The sequence below is a fragment of the Podarcis melisellensis genome, assembly GCF_964234715.1.
Source record: "Podarcis melisellensis genome assembly, chromosome: 4".
Taxonomy (NCBI): Eukaryota; Metazoa; Chordata; class Lepidosauria; order Squamata; family Lacertidae; genus Podarcis; species Podarcis melisellensis.
This window is the reverse complement of record NC_138531.1, coordinates 25,262,806-25,289,272: the sequence shown is the minus strand read 5'-3', so window position 1 is coordinate 25,289,272 and position 26,467 is coordinate 25,262,806. Positions and strand designations below refer to the sequence as shown.

General features: G+C 42.2%; 1 protein-coding gene across 2 annotated transcripts; it reads left to right on the top strand.

Annotated features, from left to right (window-relative positions):
• The first annotated feature begins 16,007 nt into the window (after nt 1-16,007).
• Nucleotides 16,008-25,711, top strand: ARGLU1 (arginine and glutamate rich 1). 2 transcript variants are annotated; one of them, XM_081908276.1, is made up of 4 exons: nt 16,012-16,583; nt 21,326-21,551; nt 23,880-23,963; nt 24,910-25,711. In XM_081908276.1, the coding sequence occupies exons 1-4, from the start codon at nt 16,225-16,227 to the stop codon at nt 25,072-25,074; spliced, it is 834 nt and encodes a 277-aa protein (XP_081764402.1). In that variant the 5' UTR covers nt 16,012-16,224; the 3' UTR covers nt 25,075-25,711. The 2 variants fall into 2 exon arrangements, with proteins under 2 accessions (XP_081764403.1, XP_081764402.1); XM_081908277.1 differs by lacking the exons at nt 23,880-23,963; nt 24,910-25,711 and adding an exon at nt 23,389-23,620 and having other exon boundaries at nt 16,008-16,583.
• Nucleotides 25,712-26,467: the final 756 nt, after the last annotated feature.

Here is a 26,467-nt window from a genome sequence, read left to right as displayed (position 1 = left end):
TAATAATAGTAATAATAGTAATAATAGTAATAATAGTAATAATAATAATAATAATAATAATAATAATTATTATTATTATTATTATTATTATTATTATTATTTATTTATACCCTGCCCATCTGGCTGGGTTTCCCCAGCCACTCTGGGCGGCTTCCAACTGAATATTAAAAACAATACAGCATCAGACATTAAAAACTTCCCTAAAGAGGGCTGCCTTCAGTTGTCTTTTAAAAGTAAAATAGTTGTTTATTGCCTTGACATCTGCTGGGAGGGCGTTCCACAGGGAGGGTGCCACTACCAAGAAGGCCTTCTGCCTGGTTCCCTGTAACCTTACTTCTCGCAATGAGGGAACCGCCAGAAGGCCCTCGGCGCTGGATCTCAGTGTCTGGGCTGAATGATGGGGGTGGAGACGCTCCTTCAGGTGTACTGGACCGAGGCCGTTTAGGGCTTTAAAGGTCAGCACCAACACTTTGAATTGTGCTCGGAAATGTACTAAGCAACCAAAGTCTATGAGTTCTGGCAACCACAGTTGCCATGAAAAATGAGGTGCATTCTGTTTCTGAGTTTAACATGAAATCACTTTGCATAAGGAACTACTACAAGAGCATCTCCACCCCCATCATTCAGCCCGGACACTGAGATCTAGCTCCAAGAGTTTTCTGGCAGTTCCCTCACTGTGACGTTACAGGGAACAAGGCAGAGGGTCTTCTTGGTGATGGAGCCCACGCTGTAGAACACTGTCCCATCAGATGTCAAGGAAATAAACAACTATTTGACTTTTAGAAGACATCTGAAGGCAGCCCTGTATAGGGAAGTTTGATGTTTCATTATGTTCCTGTAAATGCTTGAAGCTGCCCAGAGTAGCTGGGGCAAATCATAAAATACAAAGCAAGGCCCCAGGATTCTGTCAGAGCACTGAGTCTCCTTCCCTAAGCTGAACAAATGCTTCCTGGACTTGGGGAAGGAGGTGTGATGCTCTGATGGGAACTGAGAGGCCTTCTGCGCCAGAAGCAGGTGGTGCTACTGCATACCATTGCATACCACCAGAAAAAGCACTGTATGTGTGTGTGAATACACACACACATTGCAGTGGTGTGCAACCATAAATCATCAGCAAGACTTCTGGTTGAAAGAATTAAAGGTTTATTACTCTTGGCAAACAAAGCTATTCTGAGTATCAGCTTACATGTGACTATCTTGGAGTCGTGAAGTTAACAAAAAGAAGGTCTAACAATAACTGAGGAAGAATGAAGGAAGTAAAGCCTGGGGGGGTTACTCAAGAAGGAATCAGTGAGGAAATAATATGTTGCCTTTCCATCTCCCCCAGGGTCAGAGTACTTACGGTAAGTGTTGTTCCTTTACCCCCAATAGTGCAGACCTGCCCTAAATAAAAGGGGTCAAATCAATGTCAACCAAACACAGAGTGAATGCAGTACTTCCAGACCTCAAAATGGGTATAGTGTACTTTAAAATCCTAAGTCTTAGATTTCTGTTAATGCATGAGAATATCCATTTTACAAAAGCCAAAAAATAAGGAAAACATTTACTTCAAACCACAAGTTCCAAAATCTCGTATATAAGCAACAAGCCAAGCAAACCTAACATTTTTTACCGTCTTTAAGAGTTTTATGAATATTCAAACAACCTGGTGATTTACAAAAGCATTTGGTTGAAAATGATGCATTAAGGGGCCAAGGCACCACATCCATCTGTCATTGGTTGCAACGAGCAATGCTCATCCAGCCCTGTTTTGCACAATGAGGGATGGTTGTTAAGAGAGCAAAAAAACAGGTTGCATGTTTGGTTTATAAAGTACGCCAGTCTATCTACATCTGAAAATGTTGCAGGCAGTTTGTTGATTAACTGGCAGTGAAATCCTAGGGACGCATGTCTACACTGAACTTACTGCCGTGTGATTCTACATAGGATGGCAGCCTTGGTATATTAATAATCTGTACAAATGGCCCCCAGTTGAAATTGTACTGGTGAATTCTGGGATTCAGGCTTAGAGGAAGCATGTCACCAGATGACAATACCTCACCCCCACGCCATGATCCTTTAAACTGCATGGAGGGGGCAGATTAAAGGGAAGGGTTCAGTAAGAGCATGGGGGAGGCAGCACACATTCACAGCTCTTGGTATCCACTGCCATGGGGAGACACTGGAGTTGTTGCTTTTCTGAATTAAGCGGTCCCATTTCATGGGATCCTCTCCTACCTTGACCCAGGGGTGGAGGAAGGGGGTGCGGTGGGGCAGGTCACCCTGGGTGTCACCACTAAGGGTGTGTGTGACAAAATAGGGCCTGCAGCGCACCCAAGCCATGCGTCTCTCCTGGGAGTGACACGGAGGCTTGGATGCCTGCAGGCTCCACGCTCCCCAAACGGTCCGCCCACCGCCTCCCCCTTAGCTGTAGGACGGCTGAGTGGGAGGAGGCAGGTAGACTCTCCGGAGGCCCCACGGAGTGTCCTGTCACCCCAGGCACCCAATCAGCTTGCTCCACCATCTGCCTTGACCCACCCCCACCTCCTGTTTCAGCTGCCAGCACATTTGCACATGTCAACACACACTTCACCCATGCCAAGAATACATTGAATGAGTTGGTGTGTATTTGGAAATCAAGTATTTCCAAATATCACACCAAGGGCAGGATTCCCCCCCCCAAACTATTTGCATGGTGACTGGAAACCCTGGTGGAATTATCCAGCCTTTCAGTGCTATGTTGGGGCAGGGATATTTCACCCACAGAAATTGCAAAGGGGATTTATTCCACCCCCTTTCCGTTAAAAAAAAAAAGGAAAATGATTTTCCTTTTTCACAGCCTCTCAGCACAGCTGCTACATATTTCCTTGCAGAGCTTTTAAAAAGAGGCAACAGCTCTCTGTGAAGACCTGGAGTTTCCCCTGTCTCCTCCCCACCACAAATGCTTTAACAATCCTCAGCATTATCAGACTCCTTGCTCTGTTTTCTTCCTTGCCTTCCAACCAATGAACTTTTTCTTCCTGTTCCTCCCTGTTTGCTTTGCCCATTGGTTTCAATAAAACATGTTCCTTTTCAAGCAAGTGCACTTGATTGATTGAGTCTTTAATTTCTATACTGCTTAATATTTTCAATATCACTTAGGATCACAGAGCTCTCATTAGGACAAAATCTGAAAAGTCCTGATTTTATTTTATTATTTTGACCAACACACAGGCAAGGTGCAGCGCGGGATGATTAATACAACTTGTCTAAAATGATGCTGTGCCACTCCATAGGTTATTATTTTCTAATTAATTTTTAAGATGCCATCGGAGATTTTCTGTGCGTTTCTGCTGCCAACCTTTCTATTAGCAGATCACTTAGATGAACCGCTTTGTTCAGTGCGTCCCAAAAATGCATAACACTAAGTGCACTCATTTATTACCCCTGGCTCTTTTTGGCAACTGAGACATAATGGAGTTATACTGGAAGTGAATATGAGGTCACTGCAAACTATACTGTTCTTTATAAACTAAGGATGACGGCTCTAGAGGGCACACATCCAAATTTCCCATGACTATGCTTTGGGGAGTTTGAAATTTTAATAACTGGGAAAGGGATATCTTTTATTTATTTACTGTGATGTATTTTGTCCTGTACATTGGCCTAATTCCACATAAACTCAATTCATATATAACGAAACTATCTGAATGGAAGGTTCCCCTTTTCTTAAAGGTGTGAACAGCTACCTGGTAGATGAATGAATATCCAATTCTGCTGCATGCCCTGCTCTAACCTCATTCAGAGGTAATGCTAGCTTGGTGCCTGCCACAGCAGGCACAGTGGGGAAAGTGCTGTGATGATTGTGGGCAGAGATAATAATAATAATAATAATAATAATAATAATAATAATAATAATAATAATAATTTTTATATGCTACCCATCTGACTGGGTTGCCCCAGCCACTCTGGGTGATTCCCAAAAAGAATATTAAAAACACAGTAAAACACCAAACATTAAAAACTTCCCTATACAGTGCTGCCTTCAGGTGTCTTCTAAAAATCAGAAAGAACCATAATTTTATTATTTATAAATAGGAAACAGATCATCAGAAAGACCTCATAGAGTGCCTGCAAGTATTCATCCACATCTGATTAACCAAACGGTTAATCCAGGGGTCAGCAAACTTTTTCAGCAGGGGGGGACAGTCCACTGTCCCTCAGACCTTGTGGTGGGCCAGACTATATTTTGAAAATAAAGAAATGAACGAATCCCTATGCCCCACAAATAACCCAGAGATGCATTTTAAATAAAAGGACACATTCTACTCATGTAAAAACACACTGATTCCCGGACTGTCCGTGAGCCAGATTTAGAAGGCCGGATCCAGCCCCCAGGTCTTAGTTTGCCTACCCATGGGTTAATCTGTTTTCCTGTACCTCCTCCCTATATACAGAGTTAGCATTTCTGGGCAACTGAGCGTGGGCTTGTTTTGCTTACCTGCCCCAAGTTTTTCCCTGCCTAAAGTGTGGGGTGTTTTTTGTTTTTGTTGTTTTTTGGGGGGGTACTTCTGCAAATCTTGGGGCTTCTCCAAGATTGATTCTCTCTCTCTCTCTCTCTCTCTCTCTCTCTCTCTCTCTCTCTCTCTCGTGTGTGTGTGTGTGTCAGCCAGAGAATAAGTTCGCCATTAAGACAAATAGTGTGTCAACTGATAATGAAGAAGCCTACAAGAGTTGCCTACAAAGATCAGCAAGAAGACTAGTTGGTCATAACGTAGGTCTCGTAAGAGGGAGATATTCAAAGTCATATAAATACACATAACTCAGCAAGCACTGTAATAGTTTTCCTGGTAGAAGGAGCTGAGAAAATGTGAACGCAGAGCATGGGGAAATAGAGAGATGGAGGAGAAGGGTTGAAAGAGTGAAGGATGGAGAGGGGGGAAAGAAGTAAGGAAAAGATTACAAGGGTGAGAGGGAAGGAAGAGGAAGCAAAAAGGGAGGCGACAGAGAAGGCAACCAGAGGATGCATGGATGGAAGGATGAAAACGAAGAGGTGAATATTCTACAACAGCAGCAAGAATACTTATCGCAAAGTATTGGAAGACAGAAGATTTACCCACCGTGGAAGAATGGCAGATGAAGGTTATAGACTATATGGGACTGGCAGAAATGACCGGCAGAATCCGAGACCAGGGAAAAGAGACGGCGGAAGAAGATTGGAAAAAAATTAAGGACTATCTTAAGAAACATTGTAAGATTATTGAATGTTAGAACGATGTTGATTTAGAAATTAAGGGGTTTTTAGCTGTAATGATTATGTAATTAAGAAAAGAAAGATCAAAAATTAAACAGAAATTAGGGGAAGGATTTGCTGAATTGATTTAATTAGAGATTGGAATACAGAGAGGGGAGGTATGAGGAGGTCGGGAAAGTAAGTTTTATGAATATAAGGGATTGAAATTATACTTGTTATTGTATATGCTTTGTATGTATGTATGTCTTATTGCTTTTTCTGTTTTGTTTTGGTTTTTTTTTATATAATTTCTTGAAAACTTTAATTAATATATTTTTTAAAAAAAGAAAACGAAGAGGTGAAGAATAGAGAGGAAGGCAGTTGGAGACAACCCCCAAAATAGAGCCCCTCTGACCTGGCCTACCACTGCTGCAGGGCCTGTGAAGGTAACATTATCCTCATTAATATTGCTTTAATGAGTACAAGTAAATCATTGCTGTCAGTGTTGTATAGTGGTTAGGGTGTCAGACTAGGGCCTGGGAGATCAGGTTTCAAAGCCCTACTCATGAAGTCCGTTGAGTGACCCTGGCCCAGTCACTGCCTCGCAGCCTAACCTACCTCACAGGGTTGTTGTGGAGTGTAAATCAGGAGGGGAAAACCATGTATGCCTCCTTGAACTCCGTGGAGGAAAGGATGAGATATAAATACAGTAAATAAATAAGTAAATGTGCACATAGCGATAAATTCCACACACACCCGGCTTTTAGACTGGTTTATGGGTCTGTTTGCAACACAGTAATTTTTCTCTATCTGCGAACTGTAACATACATACAAAAAACCCCAAGGTCCCTGCAAGATCTCGCTGTTCTAAACTACTCGTTTTATCTCATCTCTACCAAATTACAGGGTGTGCCAATTTCCTCTCAAACATTCTCTCCGAAGACAGCTCCTTCAGTCTACGATGGGAAGAATTCTCCGCTTCTACGGTGTGAAGAAAAGGATAGAAGTTAAGGGACAGCCAGACAACTGTGTTCTCTCTAGTGACACGCCAATCATGGCTCTGGCTTCATTGGGATAACCATGTATGGTTGTGTGCTGGATTTTGGGGGGCTCGTTACCACGTTAGGAAAACAAGTTTGCTGGATTCCACTGCAAACTGCCAATTTCCAGGCTTTGCATGGACCAGAAAGGCACAGATATTTTCTGCAGATTACATCCCTAGAACATTTTGTGATACATCCTCAGCTGGTTTAAATCAACGTGGTTACACTGTTCCCGAACAAAACAACCCTCAGCTCACAACAGATATAATCTGGCCTTTCATATTGCTTTGTTTTATGTGCCCAGTGGGCTGCGTACCCAACATTTTCCTCGGTGATTCCTTCTCAGGAGGCGGCCCCGCAGAACCCCCAAATTGCTACTTAAGCTTCTCCTGAGTTTAAAAGGCAGTTTGGGGGCTCTGGCGTTAGAACTCTAAAAGGAAGAAAGGAAATGTTGCCAACTGTCTCAACATATTACTACGCTTGCCTGCTTCGAATGTTTTTGCTTTGAAGAGAGGCAAGTACAACACAGCATCAACTGAATGAGGAATGCAAGCTTGGATTAATAGGAAGAGTAATTGCACCTAGCATTTACGTAGTGATTCAGAGAGTCTTTAAAGCACTTTAAAGAAGGTTTGAATACTCTAATGACACGACCCCCACAAAGTGGAGCTTCTTTGTCAATATAAAACCACATACTGGCTAAAAAGAGAGCCAGGCTAAATATACTGGGCAATATCCAGCTAAACAGATCTGCTAGCAAGGGGTGGAGTAACTTTCCCCCCAGTGGGCCAAGTCTTTGCCCATGCTGTGGGCCAACTTTGGCAAGTGGGTGGGGCCACCCGCTTGTCAATCATCTGATGTCATAACAGCCAGTGATGGATAGGTGACCAGCCCAACCCAAATTGGGACAGGAAGAGGTTTGCTTCACCAGTATGTTGCCCACAGGAAACATGCTGTGGAAGTAGCACCTAGCAGGAGTGAAGTCGCCACACATCTGCTGGGGAAACCCAGCCAGATGCACAGGGTATAATCCTGCCTCTTTGGCTGTGTGTACCACTTCCCTGTGGAAACTGGTGAAGGCAGACTATGCAGAAGGACGACAAACTTTTTTCATGCATCAATATTCACTATATTTAACCCCAAAACTTTCATCTTAACTCTAGCCATGTTATTTACAGGTATTATTATTATTATTATTATTTTATTTTCATTTCGATATTGCTTTATATTTTTTAGGGAGGGATCTCAAAGCAGTTTACAACCTTAGGGAAGCTTTTAATGTTTAATAGGTTATTGTATTTTAGTGTTTTGTTGGAAGCCGCCCAGAGTGGCTGGGGAAACCCAGCCAGATGGGTGGGGTATAAATAAATTATTATTATTATTATTATTATTATTATTATTATTATTATTATTATTTTATTATTATTATTATTATTATTATTATTATTATTATTATTTTAAATGAAAACGTCTAATAAAACAATCCAGAGTAAAACATTACTGAAGAAAGTCAAATATAAAGTATACATTTAAAGACATTTAAAGACAATTAGCATTCATTCAAACATAATTAACAGGAAGGACTGGGAGTAGTAGGAAAAGACAATAATAAAATATTATCCTAAATATTTATAAAACATTACAGAGGAGGTCAACTGCAGAATGCACATTTAGCAAAGTTAACAAAAAAAAATGATCTTAAACATTTCAAAAGGAAGCATTACTAAGTGAAGTCAAATATATATAAAAGGCACATTTGAAACAGCATAACTAGCAAAATAATAAAATATTCCCATAAGCATAGAACACATCTGCTGCTGTAGCTGCAAATCCTGCCAATGGTGGTACATGGCAGCGACTGTGGATGTCCGTGCTCAGTGCGCTGGGTCTGCTCAAAAGGTCAACCAAGAGAGTCTCTGACCTCTGGAATGTGTCCTTAAAACTGCAGCCTTGCTCCCCGGTTCCCCACAGCACAGATTCCTAGAACTTGTTAATATCAACATCTTAAGAGTATCCTGTATAATAACCAGTTTTGCATTTGCTTATTTTTTCCCAAACAGTCTGTGCCCTGAAATAGTGATATTATTGTCTTTTCCAACTACTCCCAGTCCTTTCTGAGTACTGTACACATTAATATCTAAACATCTCGCTGCGTGTGTCTATTCAAAACAAAGTACCGCCGAGTTAAATGTGATTTACTACCAAGTTTATTTCCATGTATGCACAGGAATGTATCCTAAGGCTGCAGTCTTGACTTGGGAGTTATCCCTTTTTGAACACTTCTGAGTAAATACAAAGGCTGCATAAGAAACAACAAAAACACACGTATATGAATTCCCAGCAGTTTCCCTCTCCCTTTAAAAATATATTTTTTAAACTATCCGACTGGTATGAGTTCTGTGCAAGAGTGTATAATTTTACTACGCCTAGGAATGTAGCTGTCCTTTGTGTCACAAACCTTTTTATTTTTAAACGGGATGCAAAAGGAGGCATCCAAAACTGTGCCCGTTATAAGTTTGCCCGCTTCTCTGAAGCTCCGAAAACCTAAAACTAACCTAAGCTCCAAACTTCATGCCAAAAAAAAATTGGAATGAAACTCTGAATGCCAAGTCCTTCTTGGGAAGAAACTGTAGGAGCTGTTCGCGCACATGAGGCACTGGGGGGGGGGGCGCGAGATAGAAAAAGGCTCCTAATGGAAACGCTGACAGATTGCTAACCATAAGTGCTGCTCCCCTAAACACAAACACATGTTCAGACTTTGGGGAGAATGCTGTGCAATCTTTAATATAACAAGCGCAATCCCACAAGGCTTCACCGTACAGTACAGGTCCCTACTTGGGAGCCCAAACCTATATTTGGCTTAACTGCCAAGTTTCCTGTTCCCCAAGAATAGCCAATAAAACTGTTGAAGGAACAGACCCCGCTAGGTCAGAACAAAGGTGGGCACTCTGTGGCCCTCGGCCTAATTTCAAGCATTCCTCCACAAGTTATCAGTTCATATATCATGTGCAAAAGCGATCTCCTTCTCCTGTCCCAACCACTGCAGTCTGATGAGCAGGGAGGGAGAGGAAGAGGGGATGGGTTGCGAAAACAGATGAAGGGTGATGGAAGAAAAACAGGGGGAACATGGAGGCCCTGACCCTATCCACTGCCAACATATAGCTCCTGACAGACTAGCCTGGAGGAAATGCAGGCCTTGACAGACTTTTTAAAGTAGTTTCTCACTCCTGTTATAGTGCACCATCATATTGCCAACTGTGGTACCCCAGGTGTTTCCAAAAACCTATGGAGTTAGACGTGATGGGAATTGTCGTCCCTTGTTGTTTGTCCCTTGCACCTAGTATTCAAAGGCCCAAATTCTTGCACACAAAGTTGTCATTTCACTGCCATGGCTAATAGCCATCGAAGAGCCAGTGTGGTGTCGCGAACAGAGTGGCAGACTAAGGGAAGATCCACACCATACATTTAAAGTGCTGGTTAATTTTGGTTAAAGGGAAAAAATATGGTATAATAAAAGGCAACCAAGCCTTATGAGGAATGGTTGAAGGAGCTGGGTATGATTCACCTGGAAAAGAGGAGACTGAGAGGAGATATGTTGTTGTTGTTGTTTAGTCATTTAGTCGTGTCCGGCTCTTCGTGACCCCATGGACCAGAGCATGCCAGGCACTCCTGTCTTCCACTGTCTCCCGCAGTTTGGTCAAACTCATGCTGGTAGCTTTGAGAACACTGTCCAACCATCTCGTCCTCTGTCGTCCCCTTCTCCTTCTGCCCTCCATCTTTCCCAACAACAGGTTCTTTTCCAAGGAGTCTTCTCTTCTCATGAGGTGGCCAAAGTATTGGAGTCTCAGCTTCAGGGTCTGTTCTTCCAGTGAGCACTCAGGGCTGATTTCCTTCATGGATCACTGACTTGCTGTGGCGAAGGGGCTTGAATAATTCAGAGAAGCTATGAACTATGCCGAGCAGGGCACCCAAGGTGGATAGTGGAGAGTTTTGACCAAACGTGATCCTCCTGGAGCAGGAACTGGCAAGCCACTCCAGTATCCCTGCCAAGAAAACTTCATGGAGATATGATAGCCATCTTCAAATATCTCAAGGGCTGCCACATGGAACATGGAGCAAGCTTCTTTCCTCCTGCTCTGGAGGGTAGGACTTCCTTGGAAGTTTTTAAGCAGAGGTTGGATGGCCATCTGTCATGGATGCTTTAGCTGAGATTCCTGCATTGCAGCGGGTTGAACCAGATAACCTCGGAATCCCTTCCAACTCTATGAATCTATGAAATGCAACAAACTATTTGTCCATGAGAATCATAAAGCACAAATGAAGGTGTATTCTATAAGGTGTACACAAACCATCATTGTCCCCGCCCCCAAGCAACACTTAATGGTTTCTGTGTGCGTTTCTTAAAAATCCATTTAAAACCCATGTTTCCCAATAAGCCAGCTTGGCTGAAAACACCACAGCTCTAACTTATTTTCTCTCTCTTTTCCGCACTTATTTAAAAATGAACTGTCTCTTTCCCCAGTGCTGAAACATAATGACATCCTAAAAGTTTCTGTCTGATAAGGATGCAGCAAGAAACAGAAATGTACCCACTGGACCTGGTTTCCATTAGAACTTGGCAAAACATAGTCCTCTTATATTGAGAGATTAATCAAGGCTCTCATACAGTAGCAGGCCAAAGCCAAGAGGAAATTCGTAGTTATGAAGATGTGGCTTTTTTAAAAAAGAGAGAATCAGGGGAAGGCCATACTGTTCATAAAAGTCTCCTGCCCTGTCTGACCCGTTGAAAATGTGACTGTGTTATATCATGTTCCTCCTTTTCTAGGAGTGGTTTCTAAAACATTAATCTCCACCAATGAGACCAAATCATGTTCCTTTCGGGAATATTTTACAAAATCAAATCCAGCTGTTGCAGCCACCATTTGGTTCTGAAAAGAAGTGAACCGCACTCAGGGAAAAGTGGACATGCTTTCAAATTTATAATTAGGGCTGTCAAACAATTAAATATTTTTATCTTGAGATGTGCATGCGCAAACATACATACTGTATACATACTGTATACATACACTGTGTGTGTCTACATATATACACACACTAATAATAATAATAATAATAATTTTTTATTTATACCCCGTCCTCCCCAGCCAAGGCCGGGCTCAGAGCGGCTTACAAGCAATAATAAAAACAAGATGAATGATTACAACTTAAAAACAAAAATAAAATACAACATTAAAATAATGGAACTCCTCCTCTGCAGGAGAAGGAAAAGAAAAAAGAAAGAGAGGGAGGGAGGGAGGGAGGGAATCAAATTGGCTCCAAGCCAAAGGCCAGGCGGAACAACTCTGTCTTACAGGCCCTGCGGAAAGAAATCAGATCCTGCAGGGCCCTGTCTCATGAGGCAGAGTGTTCCACCAGGCCGGAGCCAGAGTTGAAAAGGCCCTGGCTCTGGTTGAAGCCAATCTAACTTCCTTAGGGCTTGGGACCACTAGGGTGTTGCTATTTATGGACCTTGAGGCTCTCCGTGGGGCATACCAGGAGAGGCGGTCCCGTAGGTACGAGGGTCCTAGGCCGTGAAGGGCTTTAAAGGTCAAAAGCAGCACCTTAAATCTGACCCTTTACTCCACCGGGAGCCAGTGCAGCTTGAAAAGCACTGGGTGAATATGCTCCCATGGCAGAGACCCCGTGAGGAGCCTCGCTGCAGCATTCTGCACCCGCTGGAGTTTCTGGGACAGCTTCAAGGGCAGCCCCGCGTAGAGCGAATTACAGTAGTCAAGCCTGGAGATGACCGTCGCATGGATCACTGTGGCCAGGTCGGGGCGGGAAAGGTAAGGGACCAACTGCTTGATGCAGCGAAGGTGGAAAAATGTCGCCTTGGCTGTTGCTTTAACTTGCACCTCCATGGAAAGGGAGGCGTCAAGGATTACACCCAAACTCTTGACGGAAGGCAATGGCACTAATTGGGCCCCCGCAAGAGAAGGGAGTTGGTCCCTCATCCCCATGCCATCCCGACCTAGCCATAGGACCTCTGTCTTCGAAGGATTTAGTTTCAATCGGCTCCCACGAAACCATCCAGCCACAGCTTCCAAGCATCTGGTCAGTGTGTTCGGGGCCGAGTTGGTGTGGCCATCTATCAGCAGATAGAGCTGAGTGTCATCAGCATATTGGTGACAGCCCAGCCCAAAGCTCCGGATAATCTGGGCAAGGGGATGCATAAAGATGTTAAAAAGCATCGGGGAGAGAATTGCGCCCTGCGGCACTCCACACACCAAGGAGTGGCGCAACGACATTTCCCTCCCTAGTGCCACCCTCTGTCCCCGACCAGAGATAAAAGAGCACAACCAGTTACGGGCTATGCCCTGTATCCCCACGTCTGCGAGGCGGTGGTCCAGAAGATCATGATCGGCCATGTCAAAGGCTGCTGACAAATCTAAAAGGATCAGCAGTCCTGACCCGCCTCGATCCAATTGTCTACGGAGATCATCTGTTAGGGCAACCAGAGCCGTCTCCGTCCCAAAACCAGGACGGAAACCGGACTGAAATGGATCTAATGCCGATGTTTCCTCCAGAAACCTACCAAGCTGTTCAGCAACCGCTCTCTCAATTACCTTACCCAGGTATGGAAGATTTGAAACTGGGCAGTAATTGGATAGGTCTAAGGGATCTAATGAAGTTTTCTTTAAGAGTGGACACACTACTGCTTCCTTCAGTTCCCCTGGGAATGTCCCCGTGTCAAGGGACAAATTGATAATTTCAACCAGGGGGGTCCGCGCAACATCTGGACACTCCCTAATCAGCCAAGACGGGCATGGATCAAGGAGGCAGGTGGTGGGCCTACCAAAATGGAGGAATCTATCAACATCAGTAGGGAGTATCCGATCAAAATGGTCCAACACTGGACCTGAAGTCAGTCGAGGGGCCTCCAGTTCAGTCACTGTATCTAAATTGGCAGGGAGGTCACGGCGGAACAACAGGACTTTCTCCGCAAAAAAACTCGTGAATGCGTCACAGCTGTGGGTCGAATTTGTGCTACACACTACACGCACACAAATAGTGTGTATTTTATATTATAGTACGTTTAGCGAAGTTATGCACAGCATAGTATCACCACTCACTCACTTATGAAAGCAGTTGTATTTAGCAAAGAGTTTATTAGATTAGATCCCAGTTGTTTCATTTTCACTTCTCAGTACTCTGCCTCCTTGACAGTAAGACTAGGATTGTCATTTGTGTGTTGGGTGCATTTTCAGGTTGCACAGTGCAACGTCCAAAGTTTTTACTGAAGTGACTTTCCCCCTGACCTTTTAATGAAGCATTTCCTTCTTTCCAAATGAGCCTTTCAGTAGTTTAATGCCTCATGAGTATTTCCCAACAAGTTCTAAGAGATAAAATGATTACTTCTTATATTACCACCTGCTCTGTATGTCTGCTGAAATTTTTTTAGACAGATGTTTCTCCTGATCTCACAGATGTCAGGCTTCTCTTGTGCCTGCAGAGAAGTCAATCAATATCTTCATCGCCCTAAACGCAAAGCAACTGTGAGAAAATACAACATGCCCTGAACAACCGTTCTGAAATTAGAAAATAAAAATATATTAGGAATGTAATTAACATAGTCATATATGCAGCTGGCTCGTATGCATGCATGAAGTCTCACTGTATTTAACCTTAACATACCCAATGTACCATGTTTAATTAGAACATTTCTTATATGGCAACCAGTTAACTAACATTATTATTTTAAATAAATATCAAAAATAAAACAACTTATGTGATTAATTAGTTGCTTGCTACATAGTCTCTAAGCAGCTTATAAAGGTTCAAGAGCACAAAGCACAACATAAATTTTGGAGAGGGGGATACTTTACCAATAAAAACCATCCATAGAATAGACCGACTAAAATAGCAGCAAAAAGGATCATCAGTAAAGAGCAAAATCTTCATAATCTGTCAAATGCCTGGGAGTTTTTGCTTGAAACCAAGGTGTTAATAACGGCACCAGGCAGCCCTCATTGGGGAAAGCATTCCACAGATGGGAAGCCATAACTGAAAATGTGCTCTCCCTTGCTGCCATCCTCTTAACCAGCCATAATGTTTTAACATATATTTATATGGTGGCAGTGATGTAGTCGAGCAGGCTCTGACCCGGGAGGGTCTCTTGCCCCATGAGTTGAAGACTAGTGTAATAAGCTGAAACCAGAGCTTTTGCAGTCAGTAGTGAATGAGATTTCAGAAGCTGCAGCTGACTTTTACCTCAGATTTTTATTTTTGGGCCATTCCATATACAGTGAACCAACTTTTTTTTACATCATGTCATCCGTTTTTCTTAATATTTTGTGCACTTGATGAATGATCAAAATTAAGTTTAAATCTAAATTCTTATATTTTTCTCTCATCCCGTTTTTGAGTTACGAGGGTTTGAAATTTCAAAAAATTGACAGTTTAGGCCTTGCACAAAAACCTTAAAAGTTCAGCCCAGGATTGAGTTACGTCAAAACTAAAAACACCAATCTCATCGGAACTTCATGGGCTGTAGTATGACATGTCACATGATGGACTTACGCTAAATTTGAAATTTAAGTTACAAATTTTCAAATTTTTAAGTGATTAAAAAAATTAATACAATTAACAACCCCCCCCAAATGTATTGTTTATTTAATATTTCTAAGAGCCACCTGCAAATTTCATCTTGGGATCTCAATGGGATCACATTTTTAAAAAATATTTTGTACTTAACATGTCTGCCTTATTGGGTTCTGTTTAGGATAAAGGGGTATTCTTGGAGTAAAATATAACAGAATAAACAATACCCCAACTATAACATTAGTTGCTTCAGACATTTCTTTAGAAAGTTATTCAGTTAAAAGGTGTCAGGCTTTTCTTTTAAAAAATGTGTTCCAAAGCAGTGATAGCTTCCTATTGCACGATAGAATTAACGCTTTAAAAGAAGATGGACCTGGAGTTGTTTAAAAATGGCAAACCTTTAGCAATTTTTATTTTATTGACTTCGTAAAACTTATACACCTCATTGATTGTAAAAACCAAACAAACAAACCACCTCAAAAGCAGTTTGCAGTTTTTTTGCATCACATTCAATAACCTATCACTGCACTCATTGTGTGTGTGTTATCAGTGTATCAGTGCAATGGGCACCCAAGGAGGAGCACACAAGGGCCAGGAAAATGGCATTTTTAAAATAAAATAAAATAAAATAATATTATTTTATATAAAATATATTATAAAATGAAAAAGTAAACTAAAAAATTAAATTATATAAAAATAAAAAATAAATTATATATTTATATATAATATATCATAAATATATACTATATTATACAATCCATTTTTAAAAAATATAATATTTTATATATTGTATATTTTATATTATATAAAAATATTAAAATAAAATAAATATTTAAGATGCCTGCCACTTCCACAATTTCCCAGCCGGCCCGAGCTCCGCCCATTCGCCCTTTCCCTGGTTCTAAGCCACGCCCAAACCAACGCAGCCCCGCTCTTCAACGCTTCGCGCCGCGCTCGGCAATTTCCGTCACCGCGCGCGCCTCTCCTAACGTCACCGCTCCGCTCGCCGCTTAAGCAGGCGCTCCTTCGTGAAAACTCGCCGCAGCTTCTTCGGCTATTTCCGGAGAGAACTGCGGCGCTTTCTCTACCTCCCACCCTCCGCTTTCCCTCTCCAAGGCGCGACGCCGCGGTGCATTGTGGGGGGCGCGCGCGGCGCATTGTGGGCCGGGAGGAAGGAGGAGAATTCCTCTTCCCTCCCCCCCCCCTCCGTGTGACTCGGAGCTGAGGTGGCCGCCATCTTGTCCACCAGCCAGACCATCCGCCGCCGCTGCTGCCGGGCTTTTGAGGCCTTGCGGGGAGAAAGCTCCGAAGCGGCCTCCTCCTCCCGCCTCCCCGCGTAGGGGCAGAGTGGATGCCGGGTCCTTCCCCGGGTCCGTGCTGCTGAAGACCTCGGAGCCGGGCTCCTCGGGGATGGGCCGCTCCCGCTCGCGGAGCTCGTCGCACTCGAAGCGCGTCAAGAGCTCCAAGCACAACAAGAAGAACCGGAGCCGCTCCCGGTCGCGCTCCCGGGAGAAAGAGAGGGCGAGGAAGCGCTCCAAGTCCCGGGAGAGCAAGCGGAGCCGGCGGAGGGAGTCCCGCTCCAGGTCCCGCTCCAACACCGCGCCGTCCAGGAGGGACCGCGAGAGGGAGAGGGAGCGGGAGAGGGCCTCCTCCCCGCCCGACCGCATCGACATCTTCGGCCGGACCGTCAGCAAGCGCAGCAGCCTGGACGAGAAGCAGAAGCGCGAGGAGGAGGAGAAGAAGGCCGAGTTCGAGAGGCAGAGGAAAATGTGAGCCTTTGGGGTATAGGGGGAGATGGGGGGGGGGAAGCGACGCCAATAAAACCGCCCCCCAAAATGGTCTCTGGCTAGTGATCACTCCCGGGAGGTGGTTTTTCCTGGAAAGAGGAGTTGCTGGTGGGCAGGCGGCGAAGGGGCGGACTTCGAGGCAGACGCTGCTCTTGGCATAAGCGCGTGGGGCGTTTCTGATTTGAAAAGAGACAGCGGGTGGGAGGGTTTGGGCGGGGAGGGGGGGAGTAGGGGATCCTCCGAAAAAGAGCAGGATGCAACTGTCATGGGTGCTGGAGACAGGTCCTTCGTAGCACGTGTGTTGAAGATCCTGCTGCTGACAGGTCACCTGGCTGCACGCCCACGTGCCATCTGAAGGAGAAGGACAGCCCCCTTTTGTATTTTTTTGTGTTTTCCTCCCCTGTTTCTCTGTTGCTCTGTTTCTTCCTCCTCTGGCTTCTTTGGACTTGGCCTTCCTGCTGCTTGTCAAGAAGGTTCCGGCCTCTCTTCTTCACTGTCACCTTTTCAAGGCTCCAAACATGCAGTTGCTTTTCTAGCATTGCATTTTCAACATGCATTTATTCCAGTATGTAGAACTGTGGAAAATTGTAGAGTTGGAAAGGGACTGCCCCGAGGGTCATCTAGTCCAACCCCCTGCAACGAAGGAATCCGCAGGCAATTTTATTTGCTGAATTTACTTGAGGGCTATAGGGGATGGGGAAGAAAACCCAAGAAGGTTTGCTTGATGGAAAGTTATACTAAATCACACTAAAGGGGCACTTTCTGTACCTTGCTCATGTCATTGTTGTGATATACTCTACAGGTGCAGTCGGCTTATACCGCTTTATACAAAGTTGGACCATGGGTCCATCTAACAGGATAACGACTGTGAGCTGCTCTCTAGGGTGTCTGACAGAAAGTCTTTCCCAGCCGTTTGTGCAGATACCATTGATTAAATATGGTGTCTTCTGCATGTGAGGCAGGTGCTCTTCCATTAAGCTGCATTCCTTCCCTTTAGAGGGGTGGTTTATATATTTTGAACCAAGTCCTATTCCTAGAATGTACTGTCAGTAGCGGTGTAGCAATACTTAGGATGTGCACGTAGACATAGAACAGTTCTCACTGCAGGTCTTTGGTGTTAACTACATTCCAGCCCAAGCTCTCACTGCAAGGGAGGTTTCCCGTACATCATGTTGAAGCACTCCCTCCCCGTCTCATTCCTCCCTTAACGTGCAGGCTGAACTAAGCAGAGGGAAGAATAGTGCTGCATAAAGAGACTTGGTGAAGTGTGTGGGTTGCTAAAAGCTTCAGAATGAGGCACATTGAAGTGTTCTGGCTGCAGTGTTGAACACAGAACAGTTGCAGTCTTATAGGAGAGAGCTATCTAGATCTGTAATACATCTCTGATAATTATTCTTGAATTTCACACACACACACACACAGCCCTGGTTGATGCCACATGTATCTTGGTAAGTGGGAAAAACAATTCAATAGATTTAGTTAGAAATGCTAGTGGAGTACTACTGGAGGATTGGAGCCTTCAAAAACTGTTCTTTGTTCACTTGATGAACAAACTGATTTATTCTAATGCTATCGGAATCCTTATACCAGTATAGCACATACACAAATATTGTTCTTTTTATAAGCAATGTAAGCTTATTAGCATTTTATCTGTGCTCCACATTTTGAACAGTAACTGGGTTATTAACAGTGTCCTTGTGTGCAAATGTGACACTTGTGGGGAGTGTAACATAGGATAAGGCTGCTCATCCCTGCTTGAAGTAGGGATTTTGTTACGCCCAGTACTCCCTGCTCAGGGAAGGTGCTGCTGCGTTCCATGAATACATTACATTGTTCAGAGAAGTTGGCCACTCTGTGGAGCAGGTATTTGCATGAAAAAGCCAACAGATATAGTGTCTGAACTGGCAATGAACCACTGTAATTAAAGAAACCTTTCTGATCTTTTATTCAGCTTAGAGAGGGAATAGTGTAAATTAGTTATAGTGCATTGTCTTCTGGGATTTTAAAAAATACATATTTGTACATTTGAAAAACTAGTTCTTCAGATTAATTTTATTTAGTTCACATTCTTTTTTATGGGTTCTGTAGACACATGCTTCTGAGTGTTTGACAGAAGGCCCACTTCAGTCTTATGACTTGTGAATGGTATTGCTACATGAAATGCATTCTTGCACTGAAAGGTCAGCAGGGATCATGTCCTAATGAGAAGTAAAGTTTGATCCTTGACTCAAACTGAAAAGCAGAATTGAAGGTGTTTGAGTTGATCTGTTCCTGCTAAGTAATTAAAATCTTGACCTACAGAACTGTAGTTCTGAAACTGTAAGAATCCATAGTTTGTGGGGAAAGCTAATTAGCATTTTGTTATTGTACAAATCAGTATATTTTGGAAATTGTAGAATGCTTGGATTCCGGAGTAGGTGGGTTAATACTGAGTTGAACCTCAAAATAGTAAGAGCAGAAGTGCTTGATGTAAAGAAGGTAGAATTGTCAAAGTTCATTGGTAGAACATGGGCTTACCTTTCTGGATAAATATAAAATCACATATACTTTATAAAAACCAATGAGGTCCCTGCTTAACCCTGGCACACCATAATTTAAAAGGTGATTTGGTGGTAGGCTAAAGCCATTAAATACCTTGGAGAGCTACTGTAAGCCGGAGTTAAGTGAGCTGCTCCAATGGTCTTTAAGCATAAGGCCGTTCATGCTAACATGCAGAAGGAAGCAACATAATGCATTATTTTCTTACTAAAAGTTTTTGTACAGTATCCTGGAAAGAACTATCTGTGGTTTTTTTTTGGGGGGGGGGCAACCCTACGTATTGTGTACCAGCTTACATGATGTACACAAGTTTTTGAAAGTCCCATCTCCATAATATATACAACACTATATGTAGACTTGTTTTCTTTCCAGTCTACACAACAGATTCTTACACATGTGGGCAGTCACAAGTACTGCAGCACACAGAACCTCACTTTTTACCACATGCTGTTTTAATTTTCATAGTGTCAAAGGATTCAACTGGCAGCATGAGTCCTTGTGTGTTGCGCTCTCAGAATCCTAACAGCTTAACTGATACCGTTCAGCAAAAAATATATACCATCACATTTAATGGGCAGGAGCTACATGTATGCTTCTCTTACAGGAACAGTAGGATGTATAAGAATGTCACTATGGGCAGTGTTTCAGGGTCCCGCAGTTGCAGGGAAAAGTTTGAAATTGTGATGAGACAATTTTTTGCCCCATGTTCCCCTAAACACCCCCCCCCCCGAAATACATTAATAACCTAAAAAGTAATATTTGGCTGTCATGATTTTCAGCACTACATTAAGATCAAATGCTGCCTTGTTTTCATATAGCTAATAATCAAGGAGATGATTATGTGACACTGTTTAAAAAAGGCAGATTTTGCCCCTCTGGCTTGTTCTTCATGTTCACTGTAGCATAAAGCTTTGGCATTTCTGACATTAAATTGTATGGTTATTTAAGGTGATATTTAATTGGTCCTGCCCATCAGTAGAATAGACTTCCGAAACAGGACTACTTCTCTTCCCTGCAGCAACCATTCCCCTCAGGAGGGCTGTGGGATTCTCCAGAGCAGATTGGGTGGGCACAGAGGGAGGTGCTGCAGAGAAGAGCAAGGAGAAGCTTTTTTTTAAGCCTATGTCGGCTTGTGTAACATTGTGGCTTTTTTTCTTTATTCTCCCAGTGGCATTCCTGTTAAAATACAAAATAAACACCTAAAAAACAAAACTTAATCACATTAAAGCAAAGAAATAAAACCAAGTGCAGATGAGTCTTTAAACTTCCTGAATCAGATCAGAGCTCCTGAAAAGGCAGGGAGAATAAGAATACCTTTGCCTGATGACAAAAAGTATATAGTAGGCACCAGGCAAGCCTCTCTAGCAATTGCACTGCTGTGGTGCTGTCTCTGAAAGGGCCAGGCTGTCTGCATTGTAGCAGCCTGCCAGATCTTACTTGGCAGTGGTACTTGAAGAAAGGCCTCTGGTGATGACCTTGTGGGTCAAATACATACAGTTCAATTATATTTAACATAGAAATAGATAGTTTTTTTATTATAGCATGCTTGGCATTGCTGCACAGGTGCATGTCCAATTGACATGCGGGTCCTTTTGGATCTGGAAGGCAAAATGGGGGTGGGGGCTCATACGTGCTCCGCTGTTGCGTGCAGGAACCAGGAAAGCACACACCCATGCCCTGTGTGAAATGGTCTCTGCCTGTATTTAGGGACTTAGAATCTTAGAATCATAGAGTTGGAAGAGACCACAAGGGCCATCGAGTCCAACCCCCTGCAAAGCAGGAAACACCATCAGAGCACTCCTGACATATGGTTGTCAAGCCTCTGCTTAAAGACCTCCAAAGAAGGAGACTCCACCACACTCCTTGGCAGCAAATTCCACTGTTGAACTGCTCTTACTGTCAGGAAGTTCTTCCTAATGTTTAGGTGGAATCTTCTTTCTTGTATTTTGGAACCATTGCTCCGTGTCCGCTTCTCTGGAGCAGCAGAAAACAACCTTTCTCCCTCCTCTATGTGAGATCCTTATGAAACCGGAGGAGGGGAAGCAATACTTACTGTTGAATCCTATAGTTCCACTTGTGTCCACTTGTGTCCCACAGTGCCTGTTACATCTGTGCAAAACTTAATACATGAGGTATCACATTGGAGGTGACAAAAAATCATTGATTTGGTATTTCTGTTCTTGCAGCCGGCAGCAAGAAATAGAAGAGAAGCTTATTGAGGAAGAGACGGCTCGAAGAGTGGAGGAACTTGTAGCAAAGCGGGTAGAAGAAGAACTGGAGAAACGGAAAGATGAGATTGAGCGGGAAGTTCTGCGCAGGGTGGAGGAGGCTAAGCGCATCATGGAAAAACAGTTGCTCGAAGAACTCGAGCGACAGCGACAAGCTGAACTTGCAGCACAAAAGGCTAGAGAGGTAACGCTCGGTCGTTTGGAAAGTAGAGACAGTCCATGGCAAAACTTTCAGTGTCGGGTTGTGCCTCCTGTTGCGTTCAGAAGGAGATGGAATACAGCAAATCTAATTCCCTTCTTGTGTAAACTTGCATTGCTGCGAAACTTAATTTCTAACTTATTCAGAGGAGCTCACTGATACCTAAAACGGTTACTCTCCTATAAAAACCTGTGCAAAGGATACTTGAATTTTAATGGAACTGACCTACATATTTGAGAATGGTTTGAAACTTTTGCCATGGCTGCAGGATATATCCACAGTCCTTTCTTATGGGGGCAATGGGTTAAACAATCTGTGACTATGTATCCCTCGTTTGTTTTGTTTTACCTAGACTGTAAGAGGCTTTATGCCTTCAGTCAGGGGGCGGGAAATAAAAAAGCAGGGTGCAATGCTGAGCTGCACTGCCTTTCTTTAAACAAATAGATTTTCTTATTCTCCCTTTAAGGCAATCACACATTCTTCTTCAAAACACAGTGGAATAATTCTGGAACTCTGGTCCCATTCACTTCCTTCACAAAAGGCTTACGCCAAACTCACGAGATCCATTTTTTCAGTGACTACTAACAACTTCTTTTCCTCTAGACTAGAGAGTTGTAAAAGAGCAGGTTGTCCTTGTCTGAAGTTGAGCTAAACATGTGACTTCTTCTGTCAGCAGCTGGAGCAGAAGCTGAAAATGTCTTTCTGTGAGGCAGTCAGTAATTTGCTACTGGAGGTTTTAATGCTTGCCAGCACTAATCACTCCAGGATCCCCAAACTTCAAGTTAAACTCATTTTCACTCTACAGAAAGCCGTGCTGAGTGTCAGAGGACTCATGCCAATTCTCCCCCCCCCCCCAATTCGTGATTTGACCAAGTTGATTTAGTTCGTTAGTTGTCAATAGGAGAGAAGCTTCAGTAAGATGATTGCCCCCACACCCTCATGATTTTTGGTATGATGCAGGATGTTTAAAATACAGAATAACTGCATGTGCTATAAATTCAGTTTGATTTTTACAAATCTAAACTTTGGCTATAAGTAACCGCTGAATTGTTTTTAAGATTTCAGTTTGAAAAACAAAACTTTGTATGGTGGATTTTGGCTGGAGTAATGGTGCCTTCCCAAAAAGTAGATAATTGAACAGCAGGGAATAAGCATGATAATGGCTGTTCCCATCAGGACCCTTTTATCACACATCATAACCTTGAATTCCTGGAGTGAAGGGTGCCAACCTGTAGCTGGTTACTAGACATAGCAAGAAGTATTTTCTTCACATACTTGCTTTGTTTCCTATTTACTATATTTTTGTGCAGACCTCAGGCTGATTTAGCAAAACCTCCACATATTTAAATAATTTGAATATTTATGATGATAACTGAAATTATTCTTGAACCTTCTTGCAATATTTTTGCTTATGGTTTGCATAACAAAGTTTCTTTAAAATTTATGAAGGGAACTCTAGTTTCAGATGCGATTTCAGACTCATACTTTCCCTGGATTCCCGGACTCCAGTTTAAATTGCAGAAGGGACAGTTTGATACTGTCTCTTAAGCTTGTCACACCCTAGGATGTTCAGTCCATTTACCCACGAAGGAAGCCCATAGTTCCTACGGAGTATGGATTGCCATTTGTACTTTTCGCTAACAGTAAATGTATTTTTTTTCTTATTAATTGTTTGCCTTAGGAATGTTTTACATATTTTTGTTCCTTCTTACCGTAAACATCTGCATTCCTCAGCTCAGCCTTCCTTGTATGTTGTTTCTTTATAAATGGTTGAGCTGCTGATGCAGGCATTGCCAAGCTAACAGTACAAATCATTTTAAAGAGGAAGCTGGCGCGTATGGCAGCCGAGGAGCACACTCTGCAGGACACTGGACAAGACAGTAAATATTCAACTTTTAATGCTGATTAAAGGAGTATAGGTAAAGAATACGTAGGTATACATGATTGGTGAGACAAACTATTCACTTTATTTATATTTTATATATTACTCTTTTAATTTGGTAAATACTATCCAGTTTTTGTAGTTGTCCTTGTTGATTTGTGTGATATTAAAATACTAGTAATAACTGGCTAGGGTTCTCTTGACTAGGGAGGGTTTAGTTGATTGCTGTTTGGACTGGGAGGGATGATTTAAATTTAGAGCTAGAGACCAAGTTTAGTGGCTGCACAGTTTGCTGTTTGAAAGACAAAAGACGGTGGCTATAAAAGCTGCCCCTTTAAGACAGTTCACAGAAGAAATTCCTAGGAAGACTAGTGCAGATGGGTGAGTGAGTATTTTACTTTTCTAACATCTTAACCTGTCCTCCCCTTTAGGAGGAAGAGCGTGCAAAGCGTGAGGAGCTAGAACGAATACTAGAAGAGAATAATCGAAAAATTGCAGAAGCACAAGCTAAATTGGTAAGTAGAAGTAAAGTTTTGATGTGCAGTAAAATAGCGTACAACCTGGCAATGCTAAGAACACTTCAGCCAATTTAAATAATTGGATTTGAGAACATTTAACTCTGCTGAATTGTAGCTAAAGGCCAATGATCTCTCCTTCCTAGTTCCCTGAAAATTGATTCCAAAAGGTTGGGGGACCTTCCTAAACATCTTTGCGAAGGGTGAAAGAGAGACAGAGATCATCATGACCCCAACAAAAATTAAAATACGCTCCGGTGCTGTTCTGCTAATGCTTGCATAAGTGCTAGTGGCTGAGTTTGCACAGGGTTAGAATGGCTGTGTTCTGTAGCAGTTTTCATGCCTGTGCGAAAGTTTTTATCAGTGGAAGAAATAATTCAGTTTCACTTGTTTTTGTATAATAATCTCATGCAATGAGTGGAACAGGTCTTTTCACATGCAGCAACTGCAGCTGCTGCATCAAACCCATATTTCAGATTTCTGAGATCTTGCCTATTCTTGTTGAAGCTAATGGTAAAACCTTGGTCTCCAGCTATATATAACCACAAGAAAATTTAAAGGGGGGGGACTTACTGATTTTACTTTGCAGTGCCTTTAGTGCACTTTTGGAGCATGCTGTCTTGTGAAAGTGTTTTCACTTTTTAAAAAAAAAAGAAAGAAAATAGCTTGTGATAGGTAAGGGTCATGGAAATGACTTGCTTTGTTTCCTTAGAATAATGAGAGTATAGAGAGGTATATAAAGGTAGGCTCAGTAACTGGAGGGCAATGAAAATGTATGCTCAGCCATTTTGTTTGTAGAACGCTAAATAATTTAATGGTGTAGGATTTGGCTGTTTTTGGCAAATGTTTTCCGCAGTATAGGATTGGTGCAGTATAGGATTGTTGGAGCAGCAAATAGCATGTGAGGATTGCAGAATATCTAAATTCTACTGTTTTCATGTTATAGGCTGAAGAACAATTGAAAATTGTTGAAGAACAAAGAAAAATTCATGAGGAGAGGATGAAACTAGAACAAGAGAGGCAACGTCAGCAAAAGGAAGAGCAAAAAATGATCCTAGGCAAGGGAAAGTCTAGGCCGAAACTGTCATTCTCACTAAAGAGTCAGGATTAAATTTCAGCTCTGAACTCTAATGGAAAATGAAACAAAACTTTGTATAGTAGCTTCATGTTGAAGTGTTTTTTATTTTATTTTCTTTCGTGATTTTTTCTTTTCTTTTTGGACATCTGAAAAGTTAGCTTGTTCTAATAGGGGCTGTGCTCTACATCTCTCTTATTTTAATGTCTATTGAGTTAAATCCTTATCAGATCATTGTCTTCTTAAATAATAAATCTGTTTTGATTCTATGATAAAATGACTTGATGCAGGTCAGGTCATTTTATGAATTATGGTATGGTCTGATAAGGTTTTTACTGACCCACTGATCTCAGAGTTATACTCTGATGTTAATTTTTAATGCTGGTTTGCTGACTTCTTAAAAAAAAGTTTGGCAAAAGTATTGGTAAATTCCCACAGTGTACTGGATCCTCAGTGGTTTGTTATATCGGTGTCTTATGATACTATCCCACTATTGTGCTTGATGTTCCTGATACAGGTAAGGAAAAAGTTGGTCAGTGTTGGCTGGAGATGTGTAAAGGGAGTTCAGTATTGTCTCTGCTAGAATTGTTTTTATTCCAGTGGTAAAATTCAACCAGCATTCCCAATTGTGTAAATAAACCAATTTGCCGAATAAAGTGAAGTCTTAAATTCATACGTTTTAAGTAAATTTTTTTAGTGCATATATATTTTATGTTAATGAACAGAAACTTGTTTTCCCGTAACCAAAAGCACACTAGTATTAAGGTCACTAATATTTTTTATGCTCTCTATGCTAAGCTTGCACATACAATTTGAAACCATCACATCTGTGCGGTTTAGTGGCTATCGCTGGCTTAGAGGTAGTTTTTGTTTTGACGAGATCCTCATTTCATCTGCTGCATCTTTCTTTGTCCAGCATAAAAAGAGTTAATGAGGCTTCTGTGTGCCTAGTGGAATTGTTTACTTTTGAAACTTCCCTCAGTTTCAAAAGCAGTTTGCCATCCAGCATTACAGGGTTATACTTGGGAACAAGTCAAAATACCCTTGTGTTCATGAAACTAATTTTTCCTAATGTTTGCATTCTTCCCCTTTATCTTCATCCCACCCCAGCATAATGGACAGATAAAAAGTGCCACATGCATATTTTTTAAAAAATTATGGTGGCTACTGAAAGTATTTGCTGGCATGTCCACCAGCCATTAATAATTATGGTTTGTGATATTAGACTGGTGCAACAGTCTATGTATGCCATTTGAAGCACTTATTTTTTTGGCATAGGAAGTTTTGCAATTGGATCGCTATAATAATTTTGTAAAGGCTTTTTGTGTTATTGTAATGGTAAACACAAATGAAGGTTAACATGCTAGTCCTTTTCTTCAGGCACGGGGTGTTTGGATCCTGCACGTTTTTGTCAGTCCCAAAATATTTT

What these genes read in the sequence shown, in the direction of transcription:
- ARGLU1 (XM_081908276.1), top strand. Translation starts at nt 16,225, where the DNA reads ATGGGCCGCTCCCGCTCGCGGAGCTCGTCGCACTCGAAGCGCGTCAAG. An exon ending in TTCGAGAGGCAGAGGAAAAT is followed by an intron (nt 16,584 to 21,325) that starts GTGAGCCTTTGG and finishes CTGTTCTTGCAG; the next exon opens with CCGGCAGCAAGAAATAGAAG. An exon ending in CAGCACAAAAGGCTAGAGAG is followed by an intron (nt 21,552 to 23,879) that starts GTAACGCTCGGT and finishes CCTCCCCTTTAG; the next exon opens with GAGGAAGAGCGTGCAAAGCG.